Source organism: Bombina bombina, chromosome 1 (genome assembly GCF_027579735.1).
Source record: "Bombina bombina isolate aBomBom1 chromosome 1, aBomBom1.pri, whole genome shotgun sequence".
Lineage (NCBI taxonomy): Eukaryota > Metazoa > Chordata > Amphibia > Anura > Bombinatoridae > Bombina > Bombina bombina.
The window spans coordinates 624,325,979-624,353,204 of record NC_069499.1 but is presented as its reverse complement, the minus strand read 5'-3'; the positions used below and the strand labels follow the sequence as shown (position 1 = coordinate 624,353,204).

At 41.8% G+C, this 27,226-nt stretch overlaps 1 protein-coding gene across 1 annotated transcript in view; it reads right to left on the bottom strand.

Annotated features, from left to right (window-relative positions):
• AR (androgen receptor) overlaps nt 1–27,226 on the bottom strand; it is a 483,459-nt gene that overhangs the window by 92,286 nt on the left and 363,947 nt on the right. Inside the window, exon 3 of the mRNA XM_053699025.1 lies at nt 43–159. Coding sequence (XP_053555000.1) covers nt 43–159 — 117 coding nt within the window. The remainder of the gene's footprint in view (nt 1–42; nt 160–27,226) is intronic.

Sequence of the window (27,226 nt, the reverse complement as noted above, 5' to 3'; positions counted from 1 at the left end):
TAACTTTTACTATATTCTGTGACCTTCAAATATAAGACTTACCTCCTAATGTCATTCCAGCCTCATAACATTTCCGCAGACGGCATGATGGGCAGTTTTTTCTCCGAAATTTGTCAATGGTGCAGTCATTCCTACTGGCACAGAGATACTTCTGTTTTCCTAAAGAGAGAGAAAGGAAAGGGGAGAGAAAGAGATAGACAGAGAGAAAGATATAGTGAAGGGTAGAGAAGGGAATGGGGAGTACAATTGTACAGACAGGCAGACAGACATATAGAAAGATAGGTAGATAGACATACAGACACATAGACAGAAAGATTATAGATAGATGGATAGCCAGATGATAGATAGACAACGAAATGATAGATGGATAGATAGACAGACAGATGATAGATATACAAACAGATAATAGATAGATATATAGATAGATAAACAGATGATAGATTGATAGATAGACAGACAGATGATAGATTTACAAACAGATGATAGATAGATAGACAGACGATAGATAGACAGACAGATGATATATAGATAGACAGATGATAGATAGATTATAGATAGATAGATAGATGGATAGACAGATGATAGATAGACAAACAGATGATAGATGGATAGATAGACAGACAAATGATAGATATACAAACAGATGATAGATATATAGATAGATAGATAGATAGATAGATAGATAGATAGATAGATAGGCAGACGATAGACAGACAGACAGACAGATGATATATAGATAGACAGATGATATATAGATTATAGATAGATAGAAAGATAGATAGATAAGATAGAAAGATAGAAAGACAGACAGGCAGACAGATGACAGATAAATAGATAGTAGTTAAAGTGATACAGAGATGGATGGAAAGAGAGTTTGTGAAAGAAAGACAAAGGCAGAAATGTGGGATATGGATAAAAGAGTGTTAGAGACATAAGGTGTGAGAGAGTGGGAGAGATGAAGGCAGAATGTGAAAGCAAGAGGGTGTGTTTGAATGAGAGAGACAGAGGAAAGGTTAAAGAGAAGATGATTGAGAAAAAAGAGAGATAGCAAGAGACATAAGGTGTGTGTAAAAGAAAGAGATGACCAGAGAAAGTGTGTGAGAAAAAAAAGAGAATACAAAAACAAGATGTGTGCGAGAAAGTGTGTGCGAGACACAGAGAAGGGAGGTCACAGAGAAGGTAAGAAAGAGAGAGAAGTAGAAAAAGAGTGAGAGAGAAATGATGTGTAAGAAAGAAGGTAAGAGATGGTGTGAGAGATATGTGGGAAAGAGAAAGTGTGAGGAAGAGATATGAGAGGGGGAAAAGTGTGAGAAAGAGAAAAGGTGTAAAAAATAAGAATCACAGAAGGTGAAAAAGAGTGTGAGGAAGAGGAGAAAGGGAAACATAATTGTGATAGTGGAAGAAAAGTAAAATAGGGGGAGATGAAGGGTATAAGATATAGTGAGGGAGAAGGAAATGGAGGAGAAAAAACAGAGAGAGAATATGAGACTGTTATATTAATTAATCAAATATGAGACTGTTATATTAATTAATCAAATATGAGACTGTTATATTAATTAATCAAAATACTGTTTTAGCATTTTTGAATAACATTATACTCTGGGCACTTCAGATTCACTGGTAAAATCCATAAGGCTTTCCAGCTATTACTTTAGGTTTGATTCTGTGACTGGAAGCAGAGTAATAGACAGCTGGTGTATTTGCTGATAAATGAACACTGCAGCCTTGTAAACTATTTACAATTAAATTATTATGGCTAAATCATGTTTTTTTACTCGGTTACCCGAAAAAGTGTAAGACAGAAATCTATATACAGGGATGGGAAAAAGAAGACTGGGACCTGTGTCAAATGTTTCTGTGACGTTGTAATTACCAGATAAGATACTGCACATTAATAAAGGAAAGACTCATCAGCTTCTCACACGTCAGCTACGGATGTGAAGGTCAGGTGCTGCACAGCATATTTACATTTTTATTATGCCAGCAAGGATAGGTGTATCTGGCCAACTAATCACTTATATGTGTCATTCTGCAACCTAGAAATCTTGCACCCCAGAATACTTTCCAGTTCTTTTTTATGCAACTAAATGTTATTTATAAAGGTATCACATTTTTACATTTTTTTTTAAATGTCATGCACAAAGAAAAACAATATTTGCCCACTAATAGAGCTGTGGGAGTTGTCCTGAGATACTTGGGATCAGTGCACAAGATGTATTTCCTGATAGTTTTTTTATATTAGAGCTTTTTTTTAATTTTTGTATTTATTTTTTTATATTTTTTATTGAGGTTGTAAAAGACATTACATAAGATATTCATATATAAGCAAAAAATAACAATGAGATAATACATACACCCTTAGTTGATAGGCATAGCACAAATACTGTGCAATAGAAACTCTAGCCATGCAATCTGTACATCTCTGAACAAGTTTAAACTCTGTATAGTACACCACTTAAGCTATTATTCTACTGATCATAAAAAGGTAAAGAAAATCACACTATGGATCTGGTCAGTGGAGATGGTAGTCTGAAATAATTTAAGGTAGTATACCCATGATAACTTCTTATAGCGTTTAATGGAACCTCTATTTTATGTTATATGGGAAAGAAAAATGATCCCCTCATTGCTATAAAGGGTATTTATTAGGTTATTTGTTCTAAAGGAATGGGGCAAGAGGGGGTTAGCTATTTTGTTTTTTGGGGGAGGGAAATTCAGCGGGCAAGAGCCGCTCAAAATGAGATAAGGGAGGGGGAAGAGGGGGCGGGGCCAGTCAGGATGCCAGACGGTGGGTACTTTTGGGCCACTAAACTATGTAAATGCAGAGCAAGCCAGTATATCACCAATCAGTGCTGTGCATAGAGAAAAGGAACTGAGATATGTTTTTAATCCCTTACATCATGTACCATATATAACAACAATATGCCATCGTCTAGTTAGTTACTTCCTTGTGTCACTCACAGGGCCAAGTGAGGACTGGGGAGGATTAGTAGTAAATGTATGGTTTTTCTCCTCAGTATGGAGTTTTCCACTGGCTATCATAGGGGATGCACTAATAGATTAACGCTAATGAGAGTTAACTATATATGGGAGGTGAGTTCCAAGGCCCAGGGTCACAAATGTAAAAACGTTTCATGGTAAATATCTTGAAAAAAAATAAAAATAAATAATTGCAGTCTTGCACTGATAATTACACATGTGTGCCAGAATTTTCTACCATGGACCATAGGAAAGACTAACAAGACTTGTAATGATAGGCAGTTAGACGGTTAGCTAATAGAGGCATACAGAGAACTATAAAACAAAGCAATTGATATAACCCTCAAGTAGAACATTTGTGTTGACTAGCTGCATATCAATTACGTAAGTTGTTGTATGGTACATAGGAAGGGTAACATAATAATAATAGGAGAAGAGAGCAAACCAGTATCTAACACCAATGTGGATTTCCCCTACACATATATGAAAGGGCTATCTCTGACCACCTGACCCTTGTATCTGAATCTGTACAGTATGATAGCAACTATGAAAGATGCGGTTTAGTAGTCTAAATGAGAAGAGTATAGCCCCTTATCTCAATATATATGAATCACACCTAGATCACTGCGGGGCTATAGGAGGGAATTAAGTTTTCCTTCAGCTATTATAAGGAATGTGCTAAGAGTTTTGGTGTTAATGAGAAATGCATAGGTAATGTATTCTATAGCGCAGGGTCTCAGATATGGTTCCTGAGTAATGTAATGAGAAATGATTGCAGGTTTGCATTAACAATTATATATTGGAAGGTATGATATGACACAATATAACTAAGATGTCCATAACAATACTGGTGCACAGTTTTACTAGTATATATGGGAAAGCTGCCTGCTCCAGGTTATGTCTGCAGAGAAGCGTTATGCTGGGCATTCCAAGTGGGGGGGGAAGGAAGCTCAACATAGTCAATAGGACAGTTTATAAGGGGTTTACCCCACTCCGATCCTCTGGGAGAGGGACAAAGACGGACATTCACTATAATACTGAGTCTCCAGTGTGGTATGCAAACTACCATCTATGCTGAAAGCGGGCCTTCCTGTGAACGAAACTCCTGTATATAGCCCTCTCTGTGTCTTCTTTGCATGGAGAAAGGACCTAAGACTTTTACTTGGTGAGCAAAACCTATAGTCCTGAATTGCGCCTACGGAGGCACCAGCGAGTGGGTGATAAAGATTTACGGTAAACGGGTCTTCAGCACTCCGGACATGCTGAATCCTCTGATCAGCCACATGCGCTGTTGTCGTTAGTAACGGGATAGACCAAGCAAGCTCCGGGAAGTCGGCCACACATTCCCAGGGCTCATAGGGTTCCGCAACCTCTTCTTTTTCATTCACTGTAGGTGGAGCTAGGTCCGTCTCAGGGAACCGTAGGACTTCAGGTATGTCATCGCTTGAGAAAATGCGGTGTTTGGTTTGCTCCGCTGGTATTCGGCATAGGAGGGCTGAGAGGTTACTAAAGTTGTCGTCCATTTGTCTCTCCAAGTTTCCCAGTAACATCCACACGGTCTGATAAAATCCCTCTGGGGCTTCCATCTCCACACGGTATAGATAGCTATCTTGGGCTTAGATTGTCAGTTAAGGCTGCTTTTAAAGAGGCAAAGTGGTCGAATAGGCTGCAGTATTAGCTGGATAGTTGATCGGAATGAGTTGTAGATCGTGTGCCGCTCTTACCAGATGGACCGGTTAGGTTGTTGAGAGCACAAGATAAGGCCCCCACCTAAGTGCGCCACAGACTAGATCAGATCCCGGGTATCCAAAAGAGAAATGAAGCAAACTTGATATCTCTGGGACCATCAGAAAGTAGGGTAGTTGAGTCTTCTAAATGTAAGTCGTTCTGAGATATATTTCGTAGTATAATCAGTAGGATATTGGAGCTGCACCGGGAGCTTCATAAACTGCGACCAGTCATGGCCGCTACCTAGCCATGCCCCCTAGAGCTTTTTTAAATAGAAGATTTGTATTTAAAATTAAAAGTCTACATTTTATTTTGCTATAATACATTTGGGATATGTTTAATTAGTGTTTTATCATATGAATATTCCTTTAATAACACCTACTAAACTGCAAAATAACTGTACTCTAAGCACCAAACATGAATAGTTTTATTGATGATTACACACAGTTTAGCCAAGAAGTCAACAACTTTTCCCTTAAATTATCCTCCCTACACAGTGCTTCCTCTGCTAGTCCTAGTCGCCTCTTTTTTTCTACTCTCTCTCTCCCTCTCTTGCTCTCTCTATCTCTGTCCCTCTCTCGCTCTCTCTATATCTCTCCCTCTCTCTCTTTCACTCTCTCTCCCCTCTCTCTGTCACCCTCTCTCTATCTCCCTCTCTCTCTTTCACTCTCTCTCTCTCCCTTTATTTCCCTCTCTTTCTCTCTCTCTCCCTCTCTCTGTCTCTTTCTCTCTCCCTCTCTCTCTGTCTTTCTATCTCCCTCTCTGTCTCTTTCTCTATCTCTATTTCTCTTTCCGTCTCTCTTTCTCGCTCTCTCTCTCTTTCTCGCTCTGTCTCTCTCTCGATCTCTGTCTCTCTTGCTCTCTCTCTCACTTGCTCGATCTGTCTCTCTTGCTCGCTCTCTCTCTCCCTCTTTCTCTCCCTCTGTCTTTCTCTCTCCCTCTCTGTCTCTCTCTTTCTCTATTTCTCTCTCTCTCTTTCTCGCTCTGTCTCTCTCGCTCTCTCTCTCTGTGTCTATCTCTCGCTTGCTCGATCTGTCTCTCTTGCTCGCTCTCTCTCTCTGTCTCTCTTTAATTCTCTCTCTACATGTCTCATTGCTACATGTCTCATTACAGTTAAACTGCAGGCAGAAAGCAGCTAGTCCTGATTTTACACAAAGCTTAAAAGCTGTATTTAGAGGTGCAAGTTTTTGTGAGCTGGCAATGGGGGTAAAGAGGGAATTACATGGCTCTGGTCACTTATAGGCCAGGCACTGTGCTTTGGAGCCAATAAAGCACTTGACTTAGTTTCTAACACATAATTAAGCTGATTAGCCATCACAGACAGTTCACTTTTCATTTGCCACCAGGATTGAGAGCAGGCAAATAAACAGCAAGAGGAGCCTATAGCAGAGCTTTTCTAGTGCTGCCATCTCTTAGGGGGCACCATGCCAACTCCAAGATGTCCCACCCCCTGCTTGGCTTAACATTCAAGTTTATTTCTATTATTGTTGCTCGGGTCAATATTTGTGCAGTATGATTATGAGAGCACTTTATAACCACTGGAACGTAATCACACACACATATCTGAAAAAAAGAAAGAATGCTGCTTTTCAATGAAAAAAAAATAAACGCAAAAGCTTTTCAATGATAAAAAAAAGATGAGAGATTCATGGCAGACATCCCTGATCAGCACTTTGAAGTGTGTAGTGTTAACTTTGGTTAAGAATTGCACAGCTCAAGTATTTACAAACTGTAATAAAGCACAATTGATTGTACAATACTTCCTTTTTCTCTTCAACACAAAAATATGGTTTAAAATGGTATAGATGATAAAAAAGAGAATAGGCAAATGAAAAAAATACTAACAGAAATGAACAATACATACACAGGCACTGAAGAATGAGAAGCACAGTACTGGAACAATTAAAGCAATTCAAATAGCAAACAGCTTTGTCAGGGCACCACTTCTGCAGTTGCTGTACCCTTTGCAAGCTGTGAAATACTTTTATACAGTGCTTTACAAATCTGGTAACCACAAGCGGCCAGGGCTTCTGAAATTCTAGTTCTGAGTCCTGACTTTATAAATGAATTTACCTATGTAAAAAAAAAACACATTTGTCAGCCTTTGCTCTCATATACAGAATTTATAAGGATTAAAAATATCAAATGCTGAAAGTCCTGTCACATTACATTACTGTCACAACTGTAACTTGCACCTTGGTTTAGCTCACACAAGAGCTTTTAAAGTAACATATGAAATGTAAACAAAGTACTCAGGAATAATATAAAGCAACAAAGTAATGTACATCTCCTACTCTATTTTGTGCACGCTAAAAAAAGAAACAATACCCCTGATTTTTGAATATGCACTGCTTCTGTCACAGGCAGAGGGGAAGCACGAAGATGGTGACACCCAGTGTGAAAATGCAGAGCTTCACTAACTGGCACTTGTAATAGGTTACCATTAGTAAATGCCTTTAAAAAAAACTACAGTCACAGAGGAAAAAATAGCATAGTTCATAGAAACCATAGTATTATAGTTGTGCACTGCAGTTTCATGTTCTTTTAAAATGACACAAAGGGGCCGATTTATCAACTTGCAGGCGGACATGATTCGCTATAGCAATTCATGTCCACCCGACATCGATAAATGTAGACAGCATACTCAGCATACTTTTTGTGAAATGCTTGTGCAATCCCGCCCCCTGCACATTCCCAGGGGATGTCAATCATCTCGAGATGGCGGTCTTATGACTGCTGCTTCTTAACTCTTGTTTCCGGCGAGCCAGAAACATCGGGGGAGATTGCAGCATCCGCTGCTTGGTAAATCTACCCCAAAGGTTTAAAGATATTTTTTTTTATTATTTTTTGTTTTTGAATCCAACCTATAAATACAGAAGTATTGTCTAAAAATATGAATGTGGAAAATAATATTTGTATAGAAAATATCACATGGCACAGTAAAATTAAAGAAAAAACTTGTGTCCCCTATTTGTGTGGATAAATCTAAACCACAATAATGAAATATTTGCTTTGAATGATTAGTATATTCCTGCAGTTCTTTATTTTATGAAATATACTAAATTCTTAGAAGATGTGGAGTTTTATAAGGGATCAATTCATTTCAGCTGAAGCATCTTGGCACAGCCTGTAATGTAGGATTGAAGATTTAATACTATTTTCACATGAAAAATCTTATTGATGTTCTGGTAATGTGAATAAGAAAGTAGAATTCCCTTTTCATAGTAATTAAATATGTTCTAAAATCAAGATGAAAAAAGATTATTATTATTGCATACACATAATTTTCCTATAGATAAATGACATATGTGGGATTTTTTTTAGGGGAGGGGGTCACTGTTTGTTTTCAAAATGCCCCTTTTTATATATTTTTTTAAACACATGAGGTAATGAAATTGATCACCTCCATTTTTACTTCATAGTGTGCCCAAGCAGGCACACAATTGCATGGTCACTACCTTAATTCTTAGTATTGAGACATGTGTTATTCAGGTTGACCAGTAAGTGGTGCTGTTCTGTTTATTTCACATTCTGTATTGCCACAAAATCAGCTCCATTTTTATTGTTCATATTACATAACTTTTACCACAGCAGTATTTATTACCCAATGCATCACCTCACCACGTACATTTCCTGTCTTCTGCCATCCACATTTACACTCTACACACACCTCACTCATCCAGCACATAACTCTGCAGTCTAACATCTAAAACAGTGGACTTCAGTTAGTTATTAGTACTGCTCCATTCTGTGGCTCTGCTCACACTGATTCTTTCCTCTTCCATTGCTTCCTGGCAATCAAGTAAGTCACCTAAGTACACTTTACACAACCCAGTCACACACAGCATTTCCTTAAAGTGAAGGTCAATTTAGATGAATCGGTGCCCGGTTTTTAATAATCCTATTAAAAACAAGGGCACTTTAATTAATCAAAATTGGCATTTCACTAGTTTTCTTAAAAAACTTACCTTTTAATCCTGACAGCCGCTCCAGCGCTTCCTCCGCCAGTCGCAAGCCCTCTTTGCGGGTCCAAAATGACGAATCCGGCTTCCTCCAATCACGGCGTTGCCTCAGGTCATGATCCCCTGGGGGGAAAGCTGTGATTGGAGGAAGCCGGATTCGTCATTTCTGACGTATGAAGAGACTTCCAATGGCCGGGGGAATCGCTGGAGTGGCTGTCAGGATTAAAAGTTAAGTTTTAGAAGAAAACGAGTGAAAAATGCTTACCTGATAATTTCCTTTTCTTCCGTTGGAAAGAGTCCACAGCTGCATTCATTACTTTTGGGAAATAAGAACTTGGCCACCAAGAGAAGGCAAAGACACCCCAGCCAAAGGCTTAAATACTCCTCCCAGTTCCCTCATCCCCCAGTCATTCTGCAGAGGAACAAGGAACAGTAGAAGAAATATCAGGGTGAAAAAATGTGCCAGAAGAATAAAAAGACGCCCCACGTAGAAAAATGGTGGGGAGCTGTGGACTCTTTCCAAAGGAAGAAAAGGAAATTATCAGGTAAGCATAATTTATGTTTTTCTTCAGAATTGGAAAGAGTCCACAGCTGCATTAATTACTTTTGGGAAAACAATACCCAAGCTAAAGAGGACACTGAATGCCAAAACGGGAGGGTACAATAGGCGGCCCATTCTGAGGGCACAAAGCCAGAAACCATTACCCAATAAAAACCAGGCTTCGTCCGAAGCCAAGAAAACTTTGAAAAGGAAAGGCCCCAAGGGCACTGACCCGCAGATAGTCCAGAAGTCTAGCTAGAGACCGCAAAATCGGACTCAACTGAGCCAACAGTCCTCCAGGAGACACCGTTGCCCAACAGGCATTCCCTCATCAAGGAATAAGGCAAAGAAGAACCGAAGGGGAATCGAAAGGTCACCACAAAATCCATAAAAGGAAAACCCCCAATAGCGAGCCAAGCTCACAAACACCCAAATGGGTCCTGACAGACAAGGAGAGGCTACGCCCAGACCAAGCAGAAACCAGAGGTTTAGGACCGGGCCTCGAAAAAGAAAAACCTTTCTCTCAACATCGTGCAAAAGCACCGAAAGACAACTGAAGACGGAGTCCTCACATCGTCAGAACTAAGAATACTATAGCATTCAGACAAAAAAAGAACGTGTAACAGACCCATACAAAAAACCCTGAGTCAAGAACACGCAGCCATCATTAGTATGACACAGAGGAATACTTGCTGAGAAGAAAAAAGCGGCCAGCAAGAGAACAGATTGCAAAAGGAGAACTCCCAGACAGAGGGCACACTTCCAGGCAATCAAAGCCGCTAGACCTACACACAGGGCTCCAAAAGGGGAAGCACATAACCTCAACGAGACCCACTGCACCCCCAAGAGAGAGAGAGAGGTTACACCCAGAACCAGAAGGTGAATGGTAACCCTTGACCCTCCGCTTGTAAACCCAGGGGGCTAGCTACATTGCCAACCTAGATCCTGAAGATGACAACACATCTCAGAACCCACTCCCAACCGGGCCAGCCCAAGCATTGGTAGGTCTTGAAAACAGAACAGAAGAACCCCAACACCAGCTCAAAAACGAGAGGAAGAATGGCCACAGCCATCCCAACAGAGCACGGGTGCCAACCCAACTCCTTAGAAACAGACGACAAGGCCATAGGCCCAAGGAATCGAACAAAAGGCCCACCATAGTCTCAACACGGAGCCAGCATGGAACATAACAACCCAGAGAAAAACACCTCTCTCTGAAAGGTTAACTCTCAGTTCCAACCTCCTGATTTCAAGAGAATCCCTAGAAAAGGGACCACACCTCCATAAGAAGGAGAATAAACCCCCCACCCTAAGAAAAGGGTTGGGTTTAAAAAGGCAGAGCACCTGCCCACGAGACACAAAGCCACAGGCTAAAGGAGAGATCAATCTTCAACACAGATGAACTTGGAAAGAATCCCCCTAAGGGATTAGCTTGCTAACACACATCCAATGTGCAATAGCTGCAGCAGAGACACTGCAAACCCATTCGCCTGCAGAGCAGTGAATCTATAAGGTTACCACAGCAAGCTAACCAAGGGAAGCTGGCCATAAAGGCGTAATTCTAGCCCAATGAGCATCAGCACTCAGACAACCTGGCCAACCGTGACCAGGTCAATAGTCCAAGTAAAAGGACATAGCCCAAGTTCCCAGGAACTGGGGAACCCCGAAACAGCCCTAGAGCAAAAAAGTCCAGCAACAACTCCACAAAGGAAAACACTGAGCGCATCCTCAGCAACCGGAAGCACCAGGGAGAAAACAGATCCGAGAACCCAATTGTTTAAACAAACAATATACGAGAACTTAACACCCCATCTGATATAAAAAACCAGACCACAGGGAGATATCAATGCAATATCCAGATCAACACAAATAACGAGATAACTCGCAAGTCCCGACCCAAGGAAGACACCACCCCTTGCCAAAGTCCAATGCTCCAAAGGAGCTAAGGCGTTAAAAGTCGTACAACAACACTAGAGCCCATAGACTCTCAAACAGCCGCAGGACAACAAGCAAGGGGATACCCCGAGGCCAAAATCACTCAAGCAAAGGCTGGTCTCCGCATCACCTCCATAAAATCAGAGGATCATACAGAGAAAAGGACGCGCGGCATCCCCAGCTCTGAGCAGAGCCAAAGGAGACCACGCCCAGTGCCCCTAACAGGGAACGACCATATCCCGGAGGGGAGCCCAGGTCCCTAAAAGGAGACCCAACTTACATGGAGACAACAGAGGAAGACCAAAAGGTCTCATAAAAAACAGCTAGACAGTACACAGTCAATGTGCAATAGCTGCAGCTGGTCAAATTCTGCAACCCATCCACTGCAAGGCAGCTGAACTGCCCAATAAACTACTATCTGCTGAGAACTAAGTCCAGAAGGACAATTCCCAGGGCCTCAAAAGAAAAAATGCCAAACCACCCAATACGGCGGCAAGAGGGTGCAAGCCCACCAACCCTCCACTACATGGGAAGAAGCTCTAGGGTCTGACAACCCCAGACACAAGAGAGAGAGAGAGACGCAGCGGAACTCCACTGACCCAGTCATCCAAATTGAATGCTATAAGGACTGAGACAATCCTTCCTGCCTCACGGAACCACCGGTCTTCTAGAATGCATAGTTGAACACAGAGGATAGCATGAGCACTCGGCACCTCTACCGGACCAGCCAAGCAGAGCAGCACCACGTGTCTGAACAGCTACCAGACAGAACTGAGCCCAAACAGGACCAGCCTGCAATCCGAGTCCTAACCGCCAAGTCGCAGTAATCCTCCCTCAGAGGGGAAGAAGGAAAACAGACAGGACATCCTTTCAGATGAAAATAAAATACAAGGTTAACGCCCAAAAAGAAACATGCCTATTGCAGGACCAGCTAAACGGAGCCCTGATCTTCCAAAAAAATAACTGGAAAAGATCTCAATACATGGACAATCAGGAGATTACATCATCCCCACATGTCTAATGAGGTGCGCCATTTGAAGAGCAGACTGAGTATTCCTGTATCTGAGGATAGGGTCGTTCAATAACTGAAAAAACATGTCTGAGTAACACGCGAAGGCGCGCAATTCTGTAACGAAAGGCACAACACTCAGGGACAGTCGCACCCGCAGGTAACTGTACAGTCCAAGGTGGAATACCTGGGACAACAGGAGCAGGGAAGGGAAGGCACCACCCTGTCTTCAAACTCTATTCAATTTAGGAAATAAAGGTTCATCAGGTAATATGACCTCTGGAACCCCTGAATTCGCCAAAAACTTCCTTTAGAAGAAGCGCAAATTCCTAAAACAAAAGTCTGGTTCCTCTGCAGCTGGAGGTTGAGAGGCAGCAGACTCAGACCCAGAAAGTTCATACTCTGAAGTCTCAGGAAGAACCTCATCCTCGGATAACCCTATCAGTTAAATCCAAAAATTATTTGATGTACTCTGGGAAGGAGTGCAATATGCAACCTCTGGCTTGCGCTTAGCAGGGCGAGGTAAAGCATTAAGGCCGCACACACCACCGTCAGAACTGCGCAGTAACGTCTGGAGAAAAAAGGGCCCCTCCAAATGGAGGATCCGCAATGCTACGGGAAAACTGCATGTGTATAGAGATAACAATGTAGGGTACGCACCTCACTGGACGACAACTCCTCAGAGGTGGACAGCTCCGTGGTATCAAACATGTTTGATATTATCACATTATCAAGGCATATGGAACATAATTGAGAGGGGGAACTAGGGCCTCCTCATCATATAAACAGGAATTACTCTTTAGGAATAGAGGGAGTGCCCTCTAAAGTAACAGAATCCTCCATCGCTAGTGCAATAACTGGAGAACTAGAGAAATAAAACATCTTATTTTATTCAAAAAACGACACCCTTATACCCCAATGGCTGGGGCACTCACCACCTCCTATGACCCAGAAAGTACAAAGATTTATGACTCCTCTCTGATAGTCCGGTCAGGAAAGAGGGAATGAATCACATAGTGCACAATGCAGGACTGACCCTGCTATGAGAGAAAGCGCGCCAAGCTTTTAAGCTGCATGGCTCTCAAAGTGAAAGTGAAACCTATATATTCTATAACAGCCTATGAGCTTAGCATCTCAAACATTAAGCAGCATAAAATTATTATTCCCCCCCTGTTCAATAATCCCCCTAAGGAGAAAAAAACCCTTGATTCTATAAAGGTAAAAGGCGCCACACTGTGACCCTGTCTTCTGTGTTAACATTATGTAATAAAAAATAAAACAATCTTACCCTTCAAGTGTGACAGGTTGTAGCATCGCTCCTGACATGGACTTGAGAGAAAAAGCAGTCTGCGAAACTCGTCATTGCCGATTGCTGTAGGAGCTGTTAATATGAGTCGGGATGGTGTCGCAAAACAGAGCTCTACCTGCATCTCCGGAACTCTAACTTTTTTTTTTTAAACATGTTTTTTATTTTATTGAGGTCAAAAGTTATGTGAACAGTAAGATAATGCTCAAGATGGTACATGGTATAATGATGAAGACACTACATAAATAGGTAAACAGGTTAGGGAACAACATAGTGACTGATGACCACAACAATTTCAATAATGTTATTTAGTATCGCATGTCTGAAGTAAGGAGAAGTAAATAACAACATTAATAGTTTGTTTCATATAAAGCGATAACTGATAATCTAGGTGACCCAAACTTAGAGATGTGAAGAATAAAAAAGGGAAGGGAAGGTGATGGGGGGAAGAAGGTGGGGTAAAAGGAAAGAGAGAGCGGAAAGGAGAGAGAAAGAGAGAGAAAAAAAAAAAAGGGGGGGGGGAAATGCTCTCAAGCCTCTAAGATATCAACCAAGGTTGACTGATGTTTAGTCGGACTATAAGACAGACATTAGTCGGAACTTTTACCCAGGCCCTCACTGAGAAACTTAAAGGGCTACTTAAAACTCCTGTCCCATTGCGAAGAGTAGTACCCTCCATAAGAGACAAAACAAATTCTGACACTTCTCTGCCAACCTCCTGGGACGAAAGGTAAAGAATGACTGGGGGATGAGGGAAGTGGGAGGAGTATTTAAGCCTTTGGATGGGGTGTCTTTGCCTCCTCCTGGTGGCCAGGTTCTTATTTCCCAAAAGTAATGAATGCAGCTGTGGACTCTTTCCAATTAGGAAGAAAATGTCAATTTTTAATGATTATTAAAAACTGGGCACAGATTCATCTAAATTGACCTTCACTTTAAGTAACTGCCAAACAGCTCAAATTATTCATCTAATTTTCCATTTTTATACTTTTTAGTGGTAAGGTTCTATAAATGAACCTGCATGTTTTCTGCACTTTCTAATAAACTTCATATCACACTCAAATTACCATGCAATTTTCTGTTAGCAATTAGTAGTAGTATAAATCACCTAGAGGCTGGGGTAATAAAGGGACCACAAACTTTAATCAGATATATTGGGGTCCTAAAATGACTAAAAAGTGTATACGAAGATATTAAAGGTTAAAATATTAATTTAATACAGCAGATATAAAATACAATAATACTACATATGCATAATAAAAAATGGGAATTCCCAAAAATAAAAAATTGTTGATTAAGGATCCATAATATAGCAAAGAATCTTGTCCAATAAGTGTCCAAAAAACGTAATGTCCAGCGGGAATAGATTGTCCAAAAGTCAAGTGTCCAAAAGTTGTGTCAAATGTCAAGAAATGCAATCAGTAAATCCAAAAGGATGCCAAATACCAATGATAATCCAAATTGAACTGGTGTAAAAATTGTGAAAAAATGTGAAAGAATCTGAAGAGTGTGAAAAAATCTGATCTGAAAAAATCTGAAGAAATCCAATAGTGAATATGAAGTGAAACAATTATATATATATATATATATATATATATATATATATATATATATATATATATATATATATATATATATATATATATATATATATATGTAAAAAATAAAAATGTGAAAAACAATTTTAAAATAACACTGTGATGTGTTCAAAGTGTGGTGGTAAGCACTCGGTAAGCACATTTCCATCAAGTTCAATTTATTCTGTACGTTCTACACTATGTTTTTCTATTTTTTATAGGACACTCATAATAACTAATAAAGACACAGAACACTACTAGGAAAACTTTTGGAGGATTCTCTTACCACCACACTTTGAACACATCAAAGTGTTATTTTAAAATTGTTTTTCACATTTTTATTTTTTACACACACACATATATATATATATAATTTTTTTCACTTCATTTTCACTATTGGATTTCTTCAGATTTTTTCAGATCAGATTTTTTCACACTCTTCAGATTCTTTCACATTTTTTCACAATCTTTACACCAGTTCAATTTGGATTATCATTGGTATTTGGCATCCTTTTGGATTTACTGATTGCATTTCTTGACATTTGACACAACTTTTGGACACTTGACTTTTGGACAATCTATTCCCGCTGGACATTACGTTTTGTGGACACTTATTGGACAAGATTTTTTGCTATATTATGGATCCTTAATCAACCATTTTTTAATTTTTGGGAATTCCCATTTTTTATTATGCATATGTAGTATTATTGTATTTTATATTTGCTGTATTGAATTAATATTTTAAACTTTAATATCTTCGTATACACTTTTTAGTCATTTTAGGACCCCAAAGTTTGTGGTCCCTTTATTACCCCAGCCTCTAGGTGCTTTATACTACTACTAATTTCTCACTACTTTCTCTGGGCCAGCTAGGAGGCCTTTGTATAAAGCTAGAGGGTAAACCTGTGGCGCTTAGTCTAACCCTTGACTTTTCTAATTTTCTGTTAGCCCTATAGCAGCAAAAACATAATTTATGCTTACCTGATAAATTTATTTCTCTTGTAGTGTGTTCAGTCCACGGGTCATCCATGACTTATGGGATATATTCTCCTTCCCAACAGGAAGTTGCAAGAGGATCACCCAAGCAGAGCTGCTATATAGCTCCTCCCCTCACATGTCATATCCAGTCATTCAACCGAAACAAGACGAGAAAGGAGAAACTATAGGGTGCAGTGGTGACTGGAGTTATAATTTAAAATTTAGAACCTGCCTCAAAAAGACAGGGCGGGCCGTGGACTGAACACACTACAAGAGAAATAAATTTATCAGGTAAGCATAAATTATGTTTTCTCTTGTTAAGTGTGTTCAGTCCACGGGTCATCCATTACTTATGGGATACCAATACCAAAGCTAAAGTACACGGATGAAGGGAGGGACAAGGCAGGAACATTAAACAGAAGGAACCACTGCCTGTAGAACCTTTCTCCCAAAAACAGCCTCCGAAGAAGCAAAAGTGTCAAATTTGTAAAATTTGGAAAAAGTATGAAGTGAAGACCAAGTTGCAGCCTTGCAAATCTGTTCAACAGAGGCCTCATTTTTAAAGGCCCAAGTGGAAGCCACAGCTCTAGTGGAATGAGCTGTAATTCTTTCAGGAGGCTGCTGTCCAGCAGTCTCATAGGCTAAACGTATTATGCTACGAAGCCAAAAAGAGAGAGAGGTAGCCGAAGCCTTTTGACCTCTCCTCTGTCCAGAGTAAACGACAAACAGGGAAGAAGTTTGTCGAAAATCTTTAGTTGCCTGTAAATAGAACTTCAGGGCACGGACCACGTCTAGATTATGCAAAAGACGTTCCTTCTTTGAAGAAGGATTAGGACACAATGATGGAACAACAATCTCTTGATTGATATTCCTGTTAGAAACAACCTTAGGCAAAAACCCAGGTTTAGTACGCAGGACTACCTTGTCTGAATGAAAGATCAGATAAGGAGAATCACAATGTAAGGCAGATAACTCCGAGACTCTTCGAGCCGAGGAAAACAGAATTTATGTTTACCTGATAAATTACTTTCTCCAACGGTGTGTCCGGTCCACGGCGTCATCCTTACTTGTGGGATATTCTCTTCCCCAACAGGAAATGGCAAAGAGCCCAGCAAAGCTGGTCACATGATCCCTCCTAGGCTCCGCCTTCCCCAGTCATTCGACCGACGTAAAGGAGGAATATTTGCATAGGAGAAATCATATGATACTGTGGTGACTGTAGTTAAAGAAAATAAATCATCAGACCTGATTAAAAAACCAGGGCGGGCCGTGGACCGGACACACCGTTGGAGAAAGTAATTTATCAGGTAAACATAAATTCATGTCATCCTTACTTGTGGGAACCAATACCAAAGCTTTAGGACACGGATGATGGGAGGGAGCAAATCAGGTCACCTAGATGGAAGGCACCACGGTTTGCAAAACCTTTCTCCCAAAAATAGCCTCAGAAGAAGCAAAAGTATCAAATTTGTAAAATTTGGTAAAAGTGTGCAGTGAACCAAGTCGCTGCCTTACATATCTGATCAACAGAAGCCTCGTTCTTAAAGGCCCATGTGGAAGCCACGGCCCTAGTGGAATGAGCTGTGATTCTTTCAGGAGGCTGCCGTCCGGCAGTCTCATAAGCCAATCTGATGATGCTTTTAAGCCAAAAAGATAGAGAGGTAGAAGTTGCTTTTTGACCTCTCCTTTTACCAGAATAAACAACAAACAAGGAAGATGTTTGTCTGAAATCCTTTGTAGCATCTAAATAGAATTTTAGAGCACGGACAACGTCCAAATTGTGTAACAAACGTTCCTTCTATGAAACTGGATTCAGACACAAAGAAGGTACAACTATCTCCTGGTTAATATTTTTGTTGGAAACAACCTTCGGAAGAAAACCAGGCTCAGTACGTAAAAACCACCTTATCTGCATGGACCAGATAGGGCGGAGAACACTGCAGAGCAGATAACTCAGAAACTCTTCTAGCGGAAGAAATTGCAACCTAAAACAAAACTTTCCAAGATAATAACTTAATATCTATGGAATGTAAGGGTTCAAACGGAACCCCTTGAAGAACTGAAAGAACTAGATTAAGACTCCAGAGCCTGAACAAACGCTTAAACGTCTGGCACAGCTGCCAGCCTTTTGTGAAGTAAAACAGATAAAGCAGAGATCTGTCCCTTCAGAGAACTCGCAGAAAATCCTTTCTCCAAACCTTCTTGTAGAAAGGAAGAATCTTAGGAATTTTTATCTTGTTCCATGGGAATCCTTTAGATTCACACCAACAGATATATTTTTTCCATATATTATGGTAAATTTTTCTAGTTACAGGCTTTCTAGCCTGAATAAGAGTATCTATTATAGAATCTGAAAACCCACGCTTTGATAAAATCAAGCGTTCAAACTCCAAGCAGTCAGTTGGAGGAAAACCAGATTCGGATGTTCGAATGGACCCTGAATAAGAAGGTCCTGTCTCAAAGGTAGCTTCCATGGTGGAGCCGATGACACATTCACCAGGTCTGCATACCAAGTCCTGCGTGGCCACACAGGAACTATCAAGGTCACCGAAGCCCTCTCCAGATTGAACCTGGCTACCAGCCTGGGAATGAGAGGAAACGGTGGGAATACATAAGCTAGGTTGAAGATCCAAGGTGCTACTATTGTATCCAATAGAGTCGCCTTGGGATCCCTGGATTTGGACCCGTAACAAGGGACCATGAAGTTCTGACGAGAGGCCATCAGAACCAAGTCTGGAATGCCCCATAATTGAGTTATTTGGGCAAAGATTTCCAGATGGAGTTCCCACTCCCCCGGATGCTCCTCCATCGCCAGGGAACTCCTTGTTACCCCCTGATGGTTGATATATGTAACAGTCGTCATGATGACTGATTGAAACCTTATGAATTTGGCCTTTGCTAGTCGAGGCCAAGCCTTGAGAGCATTGAATATCGCTCTCAGTTCCATTATGTTTATCGGGAGAAGAGAGTCTTCCCGAAACCATAGACCCTGAGTTTTCAGGGGTTCCCAGACCGCGCCCCAGCCCACCAGACTGGCGTCGGTCGTGACAATGACCTATTCTGGTCTGCGGAAGCTCATTCCCTGTGACAGGTTGTCCAGGGTCAGCCACCAACGGAGTGAATCTCTGGTTATTTGATCTACTTGTATCGTCGGAGACAAGTCTGTATACTCCCCATTCCACTGTCTGAGCATGCCCAGGTGCAATGGTCTTAGATGAATTCGTGCAAAAGGAACTATGTCCATTGCCGCAACCATCAACCCTATTACTTCCATGGACTGCGCTATGGAAGGAAGAAGAACAGAATGAAGTACCTGACAAGAGCTTAGAAGTTTTGATTTTCTGGCCTCTGTCAGAAAAAACCTTCATTTCTAAGGAAACTATTATTGTTCCCAAGAAGGGAACTCTTGTTGACGGGGACAGAGAACTTTTTTCTATGTTCACTTTCCACCTGTGAGATCCTTGGAGCAGTGGCTAATCCGAATGGAAGTGCCACAGGTAATGCTTGTCCAGAAAGGCGAACCTTAGGAACCGAAAATGGTCCTTGTGGATAGGAATACGTAGGTACGCATCCTTTAAGTCCACCGTGGTCATGAATTGACCTTCCTGGATGGTAGGAAGGATCGTTCGAATGGTTTCCATTTTGAATGATGAAACCCTTAGAAACTTGTTTAGAATCTTGAGATCTAAAATAGGTCTGAATGTTCCCTCTTTTTTGGGAATTATGAACAGGTTGGAGTAAAAACCCATCCCTTGTTCTCCTAATGGAACAGGATGAATCACTCCCATGCTTAACAGGTCTTCTACACAGTGTAAGAATGCCTGTTCGAAGATAATTGAGACCCGTGGAACCTTCCCCTTGGGGGTAGTTCCCTGAATTCCAGGAGATAACCTTGAGAAACTATTTCTAGCGCCCAAGGATCCTGAACATCTCTTGCCCCAGCCTGAGCAAAGAGAGAAAGTCTGCCCCCCACCAGATCCTTCCCAGATCGGGGGCCAACACTTCATGCTGTTTTGGTAGCAGTGGCAGGTGACTTGGCCTGCTTACCCTTGTTCCAGCCTTGCATCGGCCTCCAGGCTGGCTTGGTTTGAGAAGTATTACCCTCTTGCTTAGAGGGTGTAGAATTTGAGGCTGGTCCGTTTCTGCGAAAGGGACGAAAATTTGGCTTATTTTTAGCCTTAAAAGACCTATCCAGAGGAAGGGCGTGGCCCTTTCCCCCAATGATGTCTGAAATAATCTCTTTCAAGTCAGGGCCAAACAGTGTTTTACCCTTGAAAGGGATGTTAAGCAAAAGCGCTCTGCGCGCCACGATAGCAAACCCTGAATTATTCGCCGCTAATCTAGCTAATTGCAAAGCGGCATCTAAAATAAAAAAGAGTTAGCAAATTTAAGAGCTTGAACTCTGTCCAAAACCTCCTCGTACGAAGATTCTTTATTGAGCGACTTTTCTAGTTCTTCGAACCAGAAACACGCAGCTGTAGTGACAGGAACAATGCATGAAATTGGTTGTAGAAGGTAACCTTGCTGAACAAACATCTTTTTAAGCAAACCCTCTAACCTTTAATCCATAGGATCTTGAAAGCACAACTATCTTCTATAGGAATAGAAGTGCGTTTGTTTAGAGTAGAAACCGCCCCCTCGACCTTGGGGACTGTATGCTATAAGTCCTTTCTGGGGTCGACTATAGGAACTAATTTCTTAAATATAGGGGGAGGACAAAAGGTATGCCGGGCCTTTCCCACTCCTTATTTACTATGTCCGCCACCCGCTTGGGAATAGGAAAAACATTGGGGGGCACCGGAACCTCTAGGAACTTGTCCATCTTACCTAATTTCTCTGGAATGACCAAATTGTCACAATCATCCAGAGTAGATAATACCTCCTTAAGTAGTGCGTGGAGATGTTGAAATTTAAATATAAAAGTTACAATATCAGGTTCTGCTTGTTGAGAAATTTTCCCTGAATCTGAAATTTCTCCCTCAGACAAAACCTCCCTCCTGGCCCCTTCAGATAGGTGTGAGGGTATGTCAGAACAGATATCATCAGCGTCCTCTTGCTCTTCAGTGTTTAAAACAGAGCAATCACGCTTTCTCTGATAAGTAGGCATTTTGGAAAAAAAAAAAAATGCATGCAATAGAATTATCCATTACAGCCATTAATTGTTGTATGGTAATAAGTATTGGCGCACTAGATGTACTAGGGGCCTCTTGTGTGGGCAAAACTGGTGTAGACACAGAAGGGGATGATGCAGTACCATGCTTACTCCCCTCATTAGAGGAATCATCTTGGGCAATATCATATCTATGGCATTATTATCCCTACTTTGTTTGGACATTATGACACAAATATATCACATATATTTAAATGGGGAGACACATTGGCTTTCATACATATAGAACATTGTTATCTGATGGTTCAGACATGTTAAACAGGCTTAAACTTGTCAACAAAGCACAAAAAACGTTTTACAATAAAACCGTTACTGTCCCTTTAAATTTCAAACTGAACACACTTTATTACTGAATATGTGAAAAAGTATGAAGGAATTGTTCAAATTTCACCAAAATTTCACCACAGTAACTTAAAGCCTTAAAAGTATTGCACACCAAATTTGAAAGCTTTAACCCTTAAAATAACGGAACCGGAGCCGTTTTTACATTTAACTCTTGATTGAAGAATAAAAACTACATTTAAACACCAAAAAACTCTAAGCCATCTCCGTGGAGATGTTGCCTGTACAACGGCAAAGAGAATGACTGGGGAAGGCGGAGCCTAGGAGGGATCATGTGACCAGCTTTGCTGGGCTCTTTGCCATTTCCTGTTGGGGAAGAGAATATCCCACAAGTAAGGATGACGCCGTGGACCGGACACACCTATGTTGGAGAAATAGCCATCAAAAACAGAACTTTCCAAGATAAAAGCTTAATATCAATGGAATGAAGGGGTTCAAACGGAACACCCTGAAGAACTTTAAGAACCAAGTTTAAGCTCCACGGAGGAGCAACAGCCTTAAACACAGGCTTAATCCTAGCCAGAGCCTGACAAAAAGCCTGGACGTCTGGATTCCCTGCCAGACGCTTGTGTAAAAGAATAGACAGAGCAGAAATCTGTCCCTTTAGTGAACTAGCGGATAAGCCCTTTTCTAAACCCTCTTGTAGAAAAGACAATATCCTAGGAATCCTAACCTTACTCCATGAGTAACTCTTGGATTCACACCAATATAAATATTTACGCCATATCTTATGGTAAATTTTTCTGGTAACAGGTTTCCGAGCCTGAATCAATGTATCAATAACCGAATCCGAAAACCGACGCTTTGATAGAATCAAGCGTTCAATCTCCAAGCAGTCAGCCTCAGAGAAATTAGGTTTGGATGGTTGAAAGGACCCTGAATTAGAAGGTCCTGCCTCAGAGGTAGAGACCATGGTGGACAGGACGACATGTCCACTAGGTCTGCATACCAGGTCCTGCGTGGCCACGCAGGCGCTATCAGAATCACCGATGCTCTCTCCTGTTTGATCCTGGCAATCAGTCGAGGTAGCAACGGAAAAGGTGGAAACACATAAGCTATGTTGAAAACCCAAGGGGCTGCAAGTGCATCTACCAGCACCGCTCCTGGGTCCCTGGACCTGGATCCGTAACGAGGAAGCTTGGCGTTCTGGCGAGATGCCATAAAATCCAGATCCGGTTTGCCCCAACGACGAATCAGTTGAGCAAATACCTCCGGGTGTAGTTCCCACTCCCCCGGATGAAAAGTCTGGCGACTTAGAAAATCCGCTTCCCAGTTCTCCACACCTGGGATATAGATCGCTGACAGGTGGCAAGAGTGTGACTCTGCCCAGCGAATTATCTTCGAAACTTCCAACATCGCTAGGGAACTCCTGGTTCCCCCTTGATGATTGATGTAAGCCACAGTCGTGATGTTGTCCGACTGAAACCTGATGAACCTCAGTGTTGCTAACTGAGGCCAAGCTAGAAGAGCATTGAATATTGCTCTTAATTCTAGAATGTTGATTGGTAGGAGTTTCTCCTCCTGAGTCCACGATCCCTGAGCCTTCAGGGAGTTCCAGACTGCTCCCCAGCCTAGAAGGCTGGCATCTGTTGTTACAATCGTCCAATCTGGTCTGCGAAAAGTCATTCCTTCGGACAGATGAACCCGTGACAACCACCAGAGAAGAGAATCTCTGGTCTCCTGGTCCAGATATAGCAAAGGGGACAGAACTGAGTAATCCCCGTTCCACTGACTTAGCATGCATAGTTGCAGCGGTCTGAGATGCAGGCACGCAAATGGCACTATGTCCATTGCCGCGACCATCAAGCCGATTACTTCCATACACTGAGCTACTGATGGGCTTGGAATGGAGTGAAGGGCCCGGCAAGCATTGAGAATCTTTGATAACCTGGACTCCGTCAGGTAAATCTTCATCTCTACAGAATCTATAAGAGTCCCTAGAAAAGGAACCCTTGTGAGCGGTAACAGAGAACTCTTTTCCACGTTCACTTTCCAGCCATGCGACCTCAGAAATGCTAGAACTATCTCTGTATGAGACTTTGCATTTTGAAAACTTGACGCTTGAATCAGAATGTCGTCTAGGTACGGAGCCACCGCTATGCCTCGTGGTCTTAGTACCGCCAGAAGTGAGCCCAGAACCTTTGTAAAAATTCTCGGGGCCGCAGCTAACCCGAAGGGAAGAGCTACAAACTGGTAATGCCTGTCTAGAAAGGCAAATCTTAGGTACCGATAATGATCTTTGTGAATCGGTATGTGAAGGTAGGCATCCTTTAAGTCCACTGTGGTCATATATTGACCCTCTTGGATCATGGGCAGGATGGTCCGAATGGTTTCCATCTTGAACGATGGAACCCTTAGGAATTTGTTTAAGATTTTTAAGTCTAAGATTGGTCTGAAGGTTCCCTCTTTTTTGGGAACCACAATTAGATTTGAGTAAAACCCTTGTCCTCGTTCCGTTCGCGGAACTGGGTGGATCACTCCCATCACTAAGAGGTCTTGTACACATTGTAGAAATGCCTCTTTCTTTACTAGGTTTGTTGATAACCTTGACAGATGAAACCTCCCTTGTGGAGGAGAAGTCTTGAAATCCAGAAGGTATCCCTGAGATATAATCTCCAACGTCCAGGGATCCTGTACATCTCTTGCCCAGGCCTGGGCGAAGAGAGAAAGTCTGCCCCCCACTAGATCCGTCTCCGGAGAGGGGGCCCTGTCTTCATGCTGTCTTAGGGGCAGAAGTAGGCTTTCTGGCCTGCTTGCCCTTGTTCCATAACTGGTTGCCTTTCCAACCCTGTCTGTAACGAGCAGTAGTTCCTTCCTGTTTTGGAGCGGAGGAAGTTGATGCTGCTCCTGCCTTGAAGTTACGAAAGGCATGAAAATTAGACTGTTTGGCTTTTGATTTGGCCCTGTCCTGAGGAAGGGTGAGGTCCTTACCTCCCGTAATTTCAGCAATAATTTCCTTCAAGCCGGGCCCGAATAAGGTCTGCCCTTTGAAAGGAATGTTAAGTAGTTTAGACTTAGAAGTTACATCTGCTGACCAGGATTTAAGCCATAGCGCCCTGCGCGCCTGTATGGCGAATCCGGAATTTTTAGCCGTAAGTTTGGTTAAATGCACTACGGCATCCGAAACAAACGCATTAGCCAGTTTAAGCATTCTAACTTTGCTCAAAGTCTCATCCAATGGTGCTGTGCGAATCGCCTCTTCCAGAGACTCAAACCAGAATGCCGCTGCAGCCGTGACAGGCGCAATGCATGCAAGAGGCTGCAATATAAAACCTTGTTGAACAAACATTTTCTTAAGGTAACCCTCTAATTTTTTATCCATTGGATCTGAGAAAGCACAGCTATCCTCCACCGGGATAGTGGTACGCTTGGCTAAAGTAGAAACTGCTCCCTCCACCTTAGGGACCGTCTGCCATAAGTCTCGTGTGGTGGCGTCTATAGGGAACATTTTTCTAAATATCGGAGGAGGGGAAAAGGGCACACCGGGTTTATCCCACTCCTTACTAATAATTTCTGTAAGCCTTTTTGGTATAGGAAAAAACGTCAGTACACACCGGTACCGCATAGTATCTATCCAACCTACATAATTTCTCTGGGATTGCCACCGTGTCGCAATCATTCAGAGCCGCTAACACCTCCCCTAGTAACACGCGGAGGTTCTCAAGCTTAAATTTAAAATTTGAAATTTCTGAATCCGGTCTCCCCGGATCAGAACCGTCACCGACAGAATGAAGCTCACCGTCCTCATGTTCTGCAAATTGTGACGCAGTATCAGACATGGCTCTCGTGTCATCAGCGCGCTCTGTCCTTAACCCAGAGCTATCGCGCTTGCCTCTTAATTCGGGCATATTGTATAATACTTCTTTCATAACATTAGCCATATCATGTAAAGTGATTTGTAAGGGCCTTGATGTATTTGGCGCCTCAATCTTACGCAACTCCCGAGCGGGAGACGCAGGTACTGACACGTGAGGAGAGTTAGACGGCATAACTTCCCCCTCGTTGTCTGGTGATAATTTCTTTATCGGTACAGATTGACTTTTATTCAAAGTAATATCAATACAATTGGTACACATATTTCTATTGGGCTCCACATCGGCTTTTGAACATAATGAACAAGCAGATTCCTCTGTATCAGACATGTTTAAACAGACTAGCAATGAAGCTAGCAAGCTTGGAAATCACTTTCAATAAGTTTACAAGCAATATAAAAAACGCTGCAGCGCTTTTAAAAACACAGTTGAATAACAAAGAAAACTAATTCAGTTATAGTCAACAATTCTTAACGAGAAATGTATTAATTAGCAGAGGATTGCACCCATTAGCAAAAGGATGATTAACCCCTCAATACCCAAAAACGGATATCAAATTAAGATTTAACGCTTTTATCACAGTCAAACACACTGTCACAGATCTGCTGTGACTGATTACCTCCCTCAAAAACGAATTTTGAAGACCCCTGAGCTCTCTAGAGACGTCCTGGATCAAGGAGGAAGAAACAGGAAGACTGTGCTAGAATTTTAACTGCGCAACAAGGCGCTAAAACAAGGTCCCTCCCACTCATATTACAACAGTGGGAGAACTGATATAACGGTTTCTATGCAGAAAATACGTTAGCCATGTGGAAAAAAATCATGCCCAAAAAGATTTATCACCAAAGTACCTCACAAAACGAATAACATGCCAGTAAACGTTTTAAAAACAACATTTTGAATGTCATGCAAAGTTATCACTAAGCCTGCTACCAGTCGCTTCCACTGCAGATAAGGCTTAAGCATTATTTCAGTATTAACAGTATTTTCTCAGTCAAATTCTAGTCCCTAGAAAATAACTCAACTGTGCATACATTTATCAGCCTGATACCAGTTGCTACTACTGCATTTAAGGCTGTACTTACATCATATGGGTAACAGCAGTATTTTCTTAGTCAATTCCATTCCCAGAAAATAATGTACTGCACATACCTCATTTGCGGGGGACCCCGCATGCTATTCCCCTCTTTCTGAAGTTACCCTACTCCTCAGAATGTCGAGAACAGCCAGCGGATCTTAGTTACGTCTGCTAAGATCATAGAAAAACGCAGGCAGATTCTTCTCCAAATACTGCCTGAGATACAAAAAACGTCACACTCCGGTGTCATTTTAAAATAACAAACTTTTGATTGAAGAATAATTAAGTAAAAACTCCAACTCCTCTCGCGACCTCCTTCTTTGTTGAGGGTTGCAAGAGAATGACTGGATATGACATGTGAGGGGAGGAGCTATATAGCAGTTCTGCTTGGGTGATCCTCTTGCAACTTCCTGTTGGGAAGGAGAATATATCCCATAAGTAATGGATGACCCGTGGACTGAACACACTTAACAAGAGAAAATCATGATATTCCCTTACCCTGGAGCCTCCCTGAGAGTCATATTTCCACATAAAGGGCTTGATTTATCAAGCTACGGTAGACAGGGGCGTATATATGCGCCCCTGTCCGCCACAGCTCGCCTTTGGTAGACTGAATTACCCTGGCGGAATTTAACACTGCACGCGAGCACTATTTTGCACTTACGTGCAATGCCGCACCCTGCCCGCGCACAGCCAATCATGTGCGGGCAGGAGCTGTCAATCTCCCGGTCGGACGAGACAGGGGAGATTGAAATTCTCCACCTAAGAGGTGGGGAAGTGACTAGGAAGCAGTGGTCTAATGACCTGCATAC